This window comes from Hippoglossus hippoglossus, chromosome 23 (genome assembly GCF_009819705.1).
Source record: "Hippoglossus hippoglossus isolate fHipHip1 chromosome 23, fHipHip1.pri, whole genome shotgun sequence".
Taxonomy (NCBI): domain Eukaryota; kingdom Metazoa; phylum Chordata; class Actinopteri; order Pleuronectiformes; family Pleuronectidae; genus Hippoglossus; species Hippoglossus hippoglossus.
This window is the reverse complement of record NC_047173.1, coordinates 14,701,309-14,713,044: the sequence shown is the minus strand read 5'-3', so window position 1 is coordinate 14,713,044 and position 11,736 is coordinate 14,701,309. Positions and strand designations below refer to the sequence as shown.

At 44.6% G+C, this 11,736-nt stretch overlaps 2 protein-coding genes and 1 long non-coding RNA gene across 5 annotated transcripts; 2 read left to right on the top strand and 1 right to left on the bottom strand.

Annotated features, from left to right (window-relative positions):
• Nucleotides 1–216: 216 nt before the first annotated feature.
• Nucleotides 217–5,250, top strand: si:ch73-352p4.8 (cystine/glutamate transporter). Of its 3 annotated transcripts, none has more exons than XM_034579060.1 (13): nucleotides 217–445; nucleotides 509–803; nucleotides 1,571–1,697; nucleotides 2,090–2,205; nucleotides 2,326–2,451; nucleotides 2,542–2,641; nucleotides 2,715–2,759; nucleotides 3,245–3,368; nucleotides 3,464–3,567; nucleotides 3,663–3,759; nucleotides 3,914–4,063; nucleotides 4,174–4,351; nucleotides 5,046–5,250. In XM_034579060.1, the coding sequence occupies exons 2-13, from the start codon at nucleotides 575–577 to the stop codon at nucleotides 5,108–5,110; spliced, it is 1,461 nt and encodes a 486-aa protein (XP_034434951.1). In that variant the 5' UTR covers nucleotides 217–445; nucleotides 509–574; the 3' UTR covers nucleotides 5,111–5,250. The 3 variants fall into 3 exon arrangements, with proteins under 3 accessions (XP_034434951.1, XP_034434952.1, XP_034434950.1); XM_034579061.1 differs by having other exon boundaries at nucleotides 217–497; nucleotides 574–803; XM_034579059.1 differs by having other exon boundaries at nucleotides 217–803.
• A 153-nt stretch (nucleotides 5,251–5,403) lies between these two features.
• On the top strand, nucleotides 5,404–6,431 carry LOC117757690. The gene is made up of 2 exons (XR_004613187.1): nucleotides 5,404–5,504; nucleotides 5,685–6,431. It is a non-coding gene; the product is annotated as an uncharacterized LOC117757690 (long non-coding RNA).
• foxm1 (forkhead box M1) lies at nucleotides 6,285–11,686 on the bottom strand. The gene is made up of 9 exons (XM_034579052.1): nucleotides 11,498–11,686; nucleotides 9,814–10,310; nucleotides 9,581–9,729; nucleotides 9,199–9,390; nucleotides 8,954–9,082; nucleotides 8,790–8,849; nucleotides 8,401–8,449; nucleotides 8,089–8,261; nucleotides 6,285–7,899 (listed from the first exon to the last, which is right to left on the bottom strand). Exons 2-9 carry the CDS (start codon nucleotides 10,265–10,267, stop codon nucleotides 7,078–7,080), a joined length of 2,028 nt encoding a protein of 675 aa, XP_034434943.1. The 5' UTR covers nucleotides 10,268–10,310; nucleotides 11,498–11,686; the 3' UTR covers nucleotides 6,285–7,077.
• Between the last annotated feature and the right edge of the window lie 50 nt (nucleotides 11,687–11,736).

Sequence of the window (11,736 nt, the reverse complement as noted above, 5' to 3'; positions counted from 1 at the left end):
GAGCTTTACAGAGTTTTAGAAAACGTGTGTTGTTGGTGAAAGGCCGCCCTCCTGCGGCCTGTGCAGCTGCCTCTTTCAAAACCCTGACCCTCTTTCCCCCCCTGTACCCGAGAAGGCCTCCCCCAAGCTGCACAGGAATGCAAGCGCACATGCACTGAAAAGAAGAACAGTTCAAATAAGGGACGTGTTGAGCTTCTAAACGGCTGCTTTTAGCTGCTGGAGCTCGTTCTTTGGCCTCCTCGAGTTGGGTGGGTGGGTGCTGAGAGCCAATGAGGGGAGCAAAATACATGCAGGAGAAAATGAGAGGGACAGTCAGGGAGAGGGTGCATGTTGTGGCAGGTGGTACCTCATCCTTCTGCAGCCTCACAGAACTTCAGACTTGTGTCCTGAGGGTTGGCAGGACATAGAGGAGCGGTGGCTGCTGTTTTTGGGGAGAGCAACAGAGGGAAAAGGTGGAAAGAGAGAGAGGGAAGCAGAGGTAAGACCTGAATCTGGACAGAACTCAAATTGAAGTTCAAACAGGCGGAGGAGCAGAGGAGACTCGTTCAGATTGTCAGTTTGCAGCCACGCAGAGATGGAGACGACGCAGAGGAAGACAGAGGGAGACGGGAAGAAGGAGGTGACGGATGAGGAGGTGGTGCACCTCCGCAGACAGATAGGCCTCCTGCCCGCTGTGTCCTTAATCATCGGGTCGGTGGTGGGCAGCGGCATCTTCATCGCACCCAAGGGCGTCCTGATGAACAGTGGGAGCGTGGGACTCTCTCTGCTGGTGTGGGCGCTGTGCGGGATCCTCTCACTGTTTGGTAAGAGAAGTAAAAACATGTCACGGTATTTTAATACTGATGAGGATAATATCAATTATAACTTTATTCATGTAGCAAATTAAAATACAGCTGATCAAATAATACATCATCATTTAAAAGAGTAAAAGAAACGGTTAAAATTGGTAAAAGTATGTTTTGAGAGATGATTGAAAGAAAATGATTGTGTGATCCTTTTCAAACAGTTATACTTATAAATAGTGTTATGTTAGCAGCATATGAGGTTTTATTGAATTTTGTAATGCATCAATTAACTACATGGACACTAAACTCACTAGAGCTGCATTTTTATTCGGATCTGCACCAAGTTGAACAAATCAAGTTCAAGTTTTTAATCAAGTTCTGTTGATACATCCTCCATCCACTGTGAAAGCTCGCTTAGAAACAAAAGCTCCAGTAAACAGACGGTAACTAAACAACCCTAAACCTCTCTGCCAATGGGGGAGCATGACTGTTTGCAGGGTTTTAACAAACACTGGGGTCCGAACACTGGGGTTGCTATAGGGACCTTCAGGGGTAAAGTGTTCCCTGATCTATGGATGTGCATAAAACACACGTATCAGGTAAAATGTTATGATTAAACTGAGCCTATAGGTTCCAGTGTATTTTCCCTCGGAGGCCTGTGTTGTTTGAATGTGATTGTGTCAGGTTACTGTTTGTGTTGCGGCCAACTCTCCTCAAACACCTTTACAGAAGATATTTGTCTTCATCGGCGTGTGACACATGTTCCCTCTTGTCTGTTCCGTCAGGTGCTTTGTGCTTCGCTGAACTGGGCACCAGTTTCACAAAGTCAGGGGGTCAATACATCTACCTGCTGGAGACTCTGGGGCCGCTGCCTGCCTTCCTGCGCCTCTGGATAGAGTTCTTATTCGTCAGGTTAGTTTGGACTGATGGTGGAACGCGTCCCGTTTAATTCAATCAAGCTGCATCACACGCTGATTTCACACACTCATAGATATTATGTCTTTTTCAGCTAGATACATGAATTAATAATCAGAGAAAATGCTTTAAAAAAACAACTTGTCTACTCATACATATACACCATGTCTGTTTTATGTATCTCTTTATTTATATGTGCTGAATGCAAAGTCATTTTTGGATTCACACCAAAACTTAAATGAGTTCTTTCTCGGTCCATCTCCCATCCTTCCACAAAGTTTTGCAGAAAGCCATTAAACAGTTGTTGCATAATTCTGCAACCAACAGACAAACATTAAAACCTAAGCTCCTTGGCAGACGTAAGTAACAAACGTATTTTCCATCTCCAGACCGGCCGTGGCTGCCTACGTGTCGCTGGCATTCGGCCGCTACGTGGTGGAGCACTTCTTTGAGCCGTGCGAGCCTCCCATGGGGCTCATCAGACTTTTCAGCGTCCTCGGAGTGAGTGAGTGGTTTCATACGACCTCCTTCTACCCACGATGCCATCATGCGCCTCCGAGCGATCTCTGATTAGGATCCATATAAACTCTTCTTTTACCGGTCGTTTGTCTTTGTGTCTCGGCAGCTTTCGTCACGGTGGTCAACTGCTGGAGTGTGACCCTCGCCTATCGCACCCAGATCACCTTGACCTTCGTTAAAATGTTTGCTCTGGTGCTCATCATCGTCCCTGGTTTCATCGCATTAGGCAAAGGTGAGAGGACGTAATGGTTCCCTCTGAGGATACAGGCGGATTTACGAGTTATCGATGACGCTCAGTTACTTTTCTCTATGTTCTTTCCAGGACACACAGAGAACTTCCAGAACGGGTTTGAGGTCGACTCATTAACATTGGACAGGCTGCCGTTGGCCTTCTATAACGGCCTATATGCCTATGGTGGATGGTAGGTTCATATTTTACAACCAACAATCTGAACTCTGTGCTTGTGAGTCTGACTTTTCTGTTTTCTCCCTCAGGTTTTATCTGAACTGTGTCACAGAAGAGGTCATTAACCCAAACAGGTATTTTACATTCAAACATCATTTCTCTGTGGTTCATAAACTGTTTGTGAAGATGGACGATACGTCTCCACTTCCTCTGACTAACAGAAGCCAACATATTTCTCGATATTAACACTGCAATGCACCATTAGTGTAGTGAGGGTGCTCTCATACCTCCATATCTCCCCCACCATATTCTGATTTGTGTCACGACAGTTTCATAATCAGCCAAAGAAGATTTTTACACGTCTCTTAATAACAGAAATCTCTAACTTGGTGTTTTGCTTCGTTGCTTCATATTGTATATCCGTGTGTAGCGCTGTTTGCTATGTGTTTGCACTATGGTTCATAAAGTTGTTACCATCCACACGGACAGTCAGACCTCGTAGTTTCAAGTGGCATCAATGCATTTGTCCTTCACTCTTTAGTCTGTCTATCAGAATCTGTTTGTGTTTCTGTGGTGAAACAACATTCCTGTGTCCTCTGTGTGAATGGTGTCTCCTCAGAAACATCCCGCTGGCCATAACCAGCTCCATGGTGACAGTGACGATCCTGTACGTGCTCACCAACGTGGCCTACTACACCATGATGACGCCCGCTGAGCTCCTGCTGTCTGACGCTGTGGCCATGGTCAGTGATCGGATATCAAATGACAAAATCTGGACCAAACAGAGCAACTGTTGTATGTTGTTGTCGAGCGTTTGTCTGCTCCTGTGTCTCTGCAGACGTTTGCCAACCGCGCCATCCAGGCGATTGCTCCTGTGATCCCAGTCCTCGTGGCCCTGTCGTGCCTCGGAGCTCTCAACGGGGGCTTGTTTGGATCACCAAGGTAATCTGGAGGCAGACAGATGGTTATTGTCATTCGTGTGTTTGTGTTCGGGCTGAGAACCTGGTTGTAAGTCCTGCTCGCTCTTTGTGCTGCAGGATGCTGTTTGTGGGAGGCAGGGAGGGCCACTGGCCGCTGATCTTTTCCATGATTCACATCCGCAGGAAGACGCCTTTGCCTGCTGTGATGTTTCAGGTAAAGTGATTTCAATGCACTGAACACAGGAGAGTTTCAAGGGACTTTACTTCTAAATATCTTTGTCGTCTGCCTTCTTTAAATTATTATTATTAGTAGTATTCGTAGTAATGTTATTGTTATTATTCTGACACTCAGTCTTGTCTGTCCTCAGTACCCCTTGGCGATGTTGATGATATTCAACGGGGAGATCTACCAGCTCATCAACTTCGTCTCCTTCTCTCGCTGGTTCTTCATCGCCTTGACAACCCTGGGGATGCTCATCCATCGCCACCGCTACCCTCTCCTCCCGAGACCCTTCAAGGTTCGAGTGCATCGTCCGGACCGGCAGAACTTTCTTACCGTTTATCTCTCTGTACCCTGACCTGACCGATCACTGTCATCATGTCTGCTCTTTTCCCAACGAACCCACAGGTGCCCGTGGTCATCGCAGTCACCTTCACGGTGGCTTGTTTCTTCATCGTGGGCATGTCTCTGTTTTCTGACCCCTTCAACACCGGCTGGAGCTGCTTTCTCACACTGACCGGAATCCCAGTTTACTACGTGACCGTCCACCGCTTCCGTCTGCCCAAGAGGTTTAGAAGCATCTTCAGTGAGTCACAGGATCTGCCAACTTGTCATTGCTGGGACTTTTATGAATGTTATTCTATCAGTTTTGAATATATGTGAAAGAAATGAAAGATTTTGCTAAAGCTTATTATTTAACACAATTATTTCAAAGGTACATAAAACTTATATCAGTTTTACAATTATATCTTCACATTTACAACCAAACTGTTTTTAACTTTGAAAATACTTGAGCAATGCGTTTTCTGGGGTCCAATATATTATATTGTGTCGAGATGAAACAATTACTGACTGATAATAGAGGCAAAGAAAGATATCAAATAATGGCATGATGAATATTTTTATGAATTATTTAAGGACAAGTTCAAAAGCATTAAAAACCAGCCAAAATATCCCAGCACTGCAAAGAGTTAAAGGCTTTTTTTTAATTTAGAAGCACAAATTCATCTTAACAAAGAAATCAGCTGCTTGTAGTTCATTATTGACAAGTTTACAAGTTTTTTTTCTTCTGTTAAAGACGAAATACAAACAGAAATATCCTCCAAATGCAAAGAAGCACTAAACCTAGCTCAGGCGATACAATAGGCCATTGTTTTAACCTCGAGCTCGGAGCTGCCAGACTGGAGCCTGTTGGATTTAGACCAGAAATTAGAACGGCAGCTATGAAAAGCCGTCTCAGCTTTTGCATAAGTCGGATTCTCTCTCTTCTGCATCCACAGATTTCTGCAGCAAGCAGCTGCAGATCCTTCTGGAAGTGGCTCAACAGGAAATCCAGACATACTGAGGATGAGGACATCACGCCCCCTACTGGCAGACTTCCTGAATACCACCTTAACAAATGCCTGGAACATTTCTTGTTTACCCGGCACAGCCACACAAGATGGGCAGTGTTTTCAAACCCGTGTTCACGTGTGTGTGAGTGTATCTGCAGATGATTAACTTTCCTTTCGGAGCTGATCGTCATAGGTGAAGATATGTCTACAAAGAATAGGGCTAGAGAATAGTCTGTATTTAAAGATGGACGACCAGCTCCACTTCCTCCCACCGTTCAGAAATGAAGCCAAAATATTGCTGCCATGTGATGAGAAGTAACTAAAATGAAAGAAACCATCTTTTAGAAAAATGTATTTGATGTTCACCTATTCCTCATTATTCGTAATATAAGCTGAAATGAAGGAGTTTTACTACTTTAGAGAGATTAGATGTGACCTACAGTGTATTAAGACTAACATTCGTCATCTTCTGTGGAAAAAATATTGATAATATATCACAATGAAATGGCATTATTTCTATATTTGAAAAGGTAGCATTGCCTGGCTGTGATTGGTATCACCCCTCCGCTGCTTTTCATTTTTAAGACTTTCTTGTAAATTAGCTTTTTAAATATGTATAATGTAAGTACAAGTCCAGTGGCCACCGTCCACTTGTCCAACTCCTGAAGACACGATGATCTGGATGATTGAAAACCTCCACAGGTATAAACACCAACAGTTTTATTGTACAGTCATATACAAACACCAAGAAGGCACATGAAGCTGTTTGCTAGAGGCCACAACATTCTGATCCTGCAAACACACCAGGTTACTGCGATTTAAGTCTTATGAAGTAAACACAACACACTCGCTAGTCAGTGATTACTTTGTGAAATCTTAAAACAAAACAAAAAGTACATTTCTCATTCTATCCACCAAAGCTGAAAAAACTGTTCTGACATGTTCCCTGTTTTCCTGTCTGTGCTACATGATAATGTAAAAAAAGGCAGTATGTGTTCTCACTGAAACAGAATCTGTGCTGTACAGACACAACACATCAAGCATTTCGTTTCCAAAAGATGTGAAATGTTTAAAAATCCCTCTTGCTGATACAAAGTGCCCTGAAGATAGATACTAACAAACTGAGGAACAATTACTGTGACGTCTCACGTTTTAAATGTTTTTTTTTACAATTAACATATGGAGACAATCCTATTGCTGTTTGTTTTTTTTATTACCAACTCTTCTACATCACAATCTAAACGTCTAAAAGCTGAGTCCAGGAGGCCGACGCCTCGCTGGCCGATCAAGCAGTAATATAAATGTCTTCACATTTACATATGTAAAAAGCTACAAATATATATATTAAAATGTGCAAATCAACATACATATACACTCACTTCTCTTCTCTAGATTCCTTCACAAGTACAGACGGACACAACAGGAAGGATAGAAGATGAAAGAAAACAGGACCGAGTAATGAATGACGCAAAAAAAAAAGCGAGCCAGCGGATGGAGAGGAAACAGGACTTACTAAGCGTCCCTGTCAATCATTCTGTAAAAAAGGTTTTGATTACAAATGGCAGCTAGAAACAAATGAAGGAAGCAAAGCAGATGCAAAGGGAAGGTAATTCAAATGAACAACCACAGCAACTGAATGGAAGGATGCACTCTTCACATTAAAGCTGCAACTTCAGCCCAATCAAACTCGAGGAGAGGTGCCAGCGTGGAGAGTTGCTTCTCTTCTGTTTTACACTAGTGTTGTTATGGAGTGAAATCAAATCAGCTAAAATAAATACATACAAGTGAAGTGCTGAATTTTGCTGTCAACCGGATAAACTGACTTGTTCCTGTTTACCCAAAAGCTTGTGGTCGTCATATCTCTGATTTCTTGTACGTTTGCACCTGCTTTGCTGTTTCTGTTCCAGCTATCCATCCCATAGTGTTTTGAGAAAAAGTCACTGCCCTGTAATATATACACAACATTCCTGCCCTCCAGCTACTTAAACTGTGGAATGTACTCGGACCAGCTGATGTTGGCCATACCCAGGTCGTCATCGTCCAGACAGGAGAAGCTAATGTCCACCAGTATCTTGCTCAGGCTGTCGTTCATGGTATCCAGGACGAAACCCTCTGTGATGGAGCGGTTAGTGGGGGTGCCACCTCCTGCCTGGAGCAGCTCTCTGGAGCAGCTGCTCTGGGGGCCGTCGGTGGGAGAGTCAGATGGTTCCGTGACTCTGGAGGGAGCGGAGTTGAGCAGCTCTCTGGGGGAGTTAAACAGAGGCCAGTCTTTAAATGGGGTGCTGCTGAAACTGAACGAGTTGTAGTCGTGGCGGGGGGTGACGGCGGGACCCCCCGGTGTGCGGATGGGGCTGAAATCCAGGACGTCCTGGCGCCCTTTCCCCACAGGGGTCACCTTCCAGGGCTCGGGTGCGGCGTTAGAAGGGGGCTTGCTGGGGGTGGAGGAGGTCAGTTGGCTGTTACTCTTTATGGGGGTCTTGAAGGAGAACTCCCGTTCGGGGGTGTGCTGATCAGGCTTCTGCTCGTCCACCGTAGTGTCTTGCATGTCGTGGAACATGGAGGCATCGGAGGCGACGCCAGAGTCAAAGAAAGTGTTGTCAGGACAGAGGAGGACGGGCTCCTCGTGCACAGAGCGAATCAGACGCTGTTTACGCCTGGAGCTGCTGGCCTGTCTCCTCGGAGGGGCTTTGGGAGTCTCGCATTTAATCGGAACGCATACTGGCTCCTGCTTTATCTCCCTCTGATAGCCATCGCTCTTCTCAGGAAACAGAACCACAGCTGGAGCATCACTTTTTTCCACCTGTCAGACATACATACCATCAAATTCACACACGTTTCAACACATAAATACAAAATCTACCCACACTAACCACTACTTCGCCTGAAAAGCTGATCCCATATGACTACTATGCTAAAATATATCAAATTTAGTACTTTAAAGATTGTTTGGATTCATCCATCACTCTGTGGTGCAGGGCAGAGACGTTACCTTAGGGGCTATCCGCACTCTCTTGGTTCCTCGTGAAATGTTCCTTTTCTGCTGCGAGGACGACAGGAGAAACGGGGCCGAGGAGGACGGCAGGTAGACGGAGGAGGTGACGGGGAGCTGGATCGGGACCAAGTACGAGTCGGTTCGAGGGAGGAGAGGTTTCATCTTTCTCTCTGAACAGAGAGAAGACAGCAGTAACTCAGAGGAGGACATTTTAAAAACGTGAATATTTCTGTTCATTTGCCTTCTTCAAACTGCTGCTCCCGTCTCCCCAGTTAACTCTAATAAAGTCCTTCCTCTCTGTTAACTCACCAGAGCCAGTTTGTGTCTTTCTTGCATCAGGAAGCACCTTCTTTTGTTGCTGTGGGGAAAAAAAAGAACAAAACAATTCTATTGCTTTAGTACCATTACTGTGCCCTCGGATTTTTGACTATACATTCGTGACAACCTGTGAAAACAACTTGTCTTATGTCTGTCCCTACTTGGATACATGTTTGAGTCTGCATGTCCACTGAAAGCAGACGAGTCCATCACTGTGAAATCTGCCTCCTGCAACAAAAAGTTATTTTCCCTAAACCTCACATCAGCGGCTGCCGCTGAATTCTTTGGATCTCCTGATTTTTCTGTCCCTTCATCTGCTGCCTGACTGAAAAGCTGAAAACTGTTCCTGGAGAGCTGAAAGAAGAGTAAATCAGTCTTACTTGATGGGGAAATAAAAGCATTGGCACGTGGACAGGAGCAGTCATTGGGTCACAACCCGGCTGTGGAGAGGGATGGGAAGGGAGAAGGGGATAATACAGAAGTTGAAATCCAAAACAAGTCAAAAGTGACACAAAACAATGGATCAGTGAAAAGTTGTGCTCACCCTGTAAACCTGATCCAGAGTGAGACATCGATTCGCCTCGGGCCGGATGGTCCAGAAAGAAACTTTACCGTCCGGGGACGTGTCACGAATGAACATGTCGTGCAGAGAGAGGTTATGGCGAATGGAATTCTATAATAATGAATAAGAAAAATCTTTACTGCATGTTTCAGTCTGTGATGAGAGGTTTACTTTGTCACGTATTGTGGTATATGTGGCCATGAATTATACATTGTATACATTAATACCTTCCATCCTGGTTTGGCCACCTCTCTAAAGTAAGGGAAGTGCTCCTCGATCCAAGTGTAAATCTCTTTCAGTGTCATCCTTCTGTTCTTTTGACTGTTGATGGCAAACTGGATCATGGCCATGTAGGAGTATGGTGGCCTCTCTGACGTGGGTTGTTGAACAGCTTCTTCCTCGGCTGGTTTATCCTGTGCCTGTAGAAAAAAGGAATTAAAACACAGAGAAGAATAGAAAATGGTAGCATTTCAGTGACCGACTGGTTAAAGGACAGGGTTTAGGGGACATTGTTGGGACATGCCTGAGATCAGTGTTCCTCCCCCAGAAGCAGCTGTTTACACATCAACATTAACAATCCCAGTGAGAGAATGAGAAGGAGCAGCTGACCTGAAGAGCTTGTACATCTTGGTCGCGGTTCTCTTTGCCGGTCACCTGCTTGGGAGGAGCTGGTTCCAGGGTAGATGGGCTCATTCTGCCCAGCCACTGAATGTTGGTGAGACTTTCGTCTAAAGGGCGACACTCCAGCTCCTTGTTCACTGAGAAGAAAGAAACAAAAAACATTAGGGCTAACACGAAAAAGATACGAACAAGAATGTGCAAAAAGAATCTTAGGTCTTTACATGATTTAATTCCAGTGAGCGGTTTAGCGCCAGGGGGCTTGCGCATAGTTTCCACTTTCACTGGTTGTCCGTCTGCTCTTATCGTAGAGACCCCATCCACTTCAGCAGCAGCCTGACAAAAGGATCCATTGTTGCAGCTACCGCTCTCACTCAGAAGGATGAACTTGTTAGGTCCCTGGGCGCCGCACTCTTTGCCTTTGGCAGTGAGGGCCCCGATGACACTTTGCAGGTCAGCTGTCTTGGGAATGACGACCACCTGAGTGTCGGACATGGAGGGGTGATTCATGATGCGGATCCCATCGGGGAAGCACCGAGTCACGTCCGGTTTCGTGGATTCTTCTGAGCCGGACGCAGCCAACTGGCTTTGCGATCCAGCTGCTGTTGTCGCGTCATTTTGCTGAAACGGCAGCTTCCTTCTTTTGAGGATCAGGGGTCTCCTTGGGCTCCGTCTCATGGTCAGCAGATCACTGAAAAGCCGCTTGTTCTTTAATGGAATTCTGTACAAAGCAAAAGCACAAAACAGTTGACTCAGAAATACATACGATTGTTACAAAGACGGCTAAACATTAACAATAACTCTCAGTAAATGAAATTTGAGGTAAAGATGTCCTGTTAATACTTAGAATAAACTCTTTACTTGACGTAAGGTGTGCTACAACAGTGTCTGCTTTTAAAATCTGATTATAAACCGTTTATCCACGCAAACTTTAAACTAGTGAGTGGTTATGGTTTACCCCTCCATTTAATCTGATGCTGAATCAATATATTTGTAAAATTAATTACGTTGTATATTGAATTCTCCATTTTTACTTTAATGATTTGGGTCTCATTTGTTTTTATTCTACGTTTTAGCTTTGAGTCTGTGCTTGTCATATTAAATATGCTAAATAAAGTGGTGAAATCGATGCAAAGCTACTTGCTAGCTGGCTGTTAGCCTGGTTTCAAACCTTTGCTCCTTTCGCTGATTGACTTAACAAACAAAGAAAATCAATCCTCACTGGTAATAATCAATATTAAAATAATAATAAAGGTTCAACTAAACCGGGAGATGAGATTTCAGTGTTTCAGTTTCTCAGCTCTGCACTAACTAACTGTCTGTTTGCATAAATCAGTTGATCCAGAACAACAGACGTTATGTGACGTGTTCTGTGTAACGTTTACTGCAAATAACTCAAATTTAATTAAAACACCAGGATAACAAAGGAACCCACACACAGCCTCCGATCTGAGGTCGGTTTGTGCAGCTGCTTTGTATCGGCTACGAGGGGCGGTGCAATCCTAAATAAGTACTTTTTAAATCACAATAAGTGATGTATTATTTAGGTAAACAACGCCGAATCACACAGTTGTGTATAATTGTTGATAAAACATCACAAAATATCCGTTTTACGATGTACACGTGAGTCGGAAGTGGTGAAAACGTTAAAACAGCACGTTGCGGAGGTTGAATTCAACAGGAGGTGAATCGGTGGAACAATGGCGACACGTCGTGCATCTAAATGACTCAAAACGACTTCTCTTGTCTCTATAAACCTGAATGAGTCGCTGGATACAAGCTGCTGCAGCGAGTTATCCGACATTACATCTTTCTCTGGGCTAAATGTGACAGGGGAGGCTAAGGGTTAGCCACCGTTAGCAAGGAGGCTAGTCGCCCCTGCGCTATTGTGACGAACCGGAGACGAACCTTCACATTACTGCGATGTTCCGGGCTGTTCCGCTCGACCTGCGCTGCTGCTGCTGGGGATTAAAACCCGTGTTTTCATTCAGCGTGGAGTCAAATAATCCAAATATTTCATGATATCAATAAAAAAAAAAACTTCCTTCTTGTATTTACATGACGTCGTCTGCAGCCCGGAGACGTTTTTGAATTTTGGCGCTGCCCCGGCCCGCTGTGATGACGTGAGCACAAGATTCCACCAATAG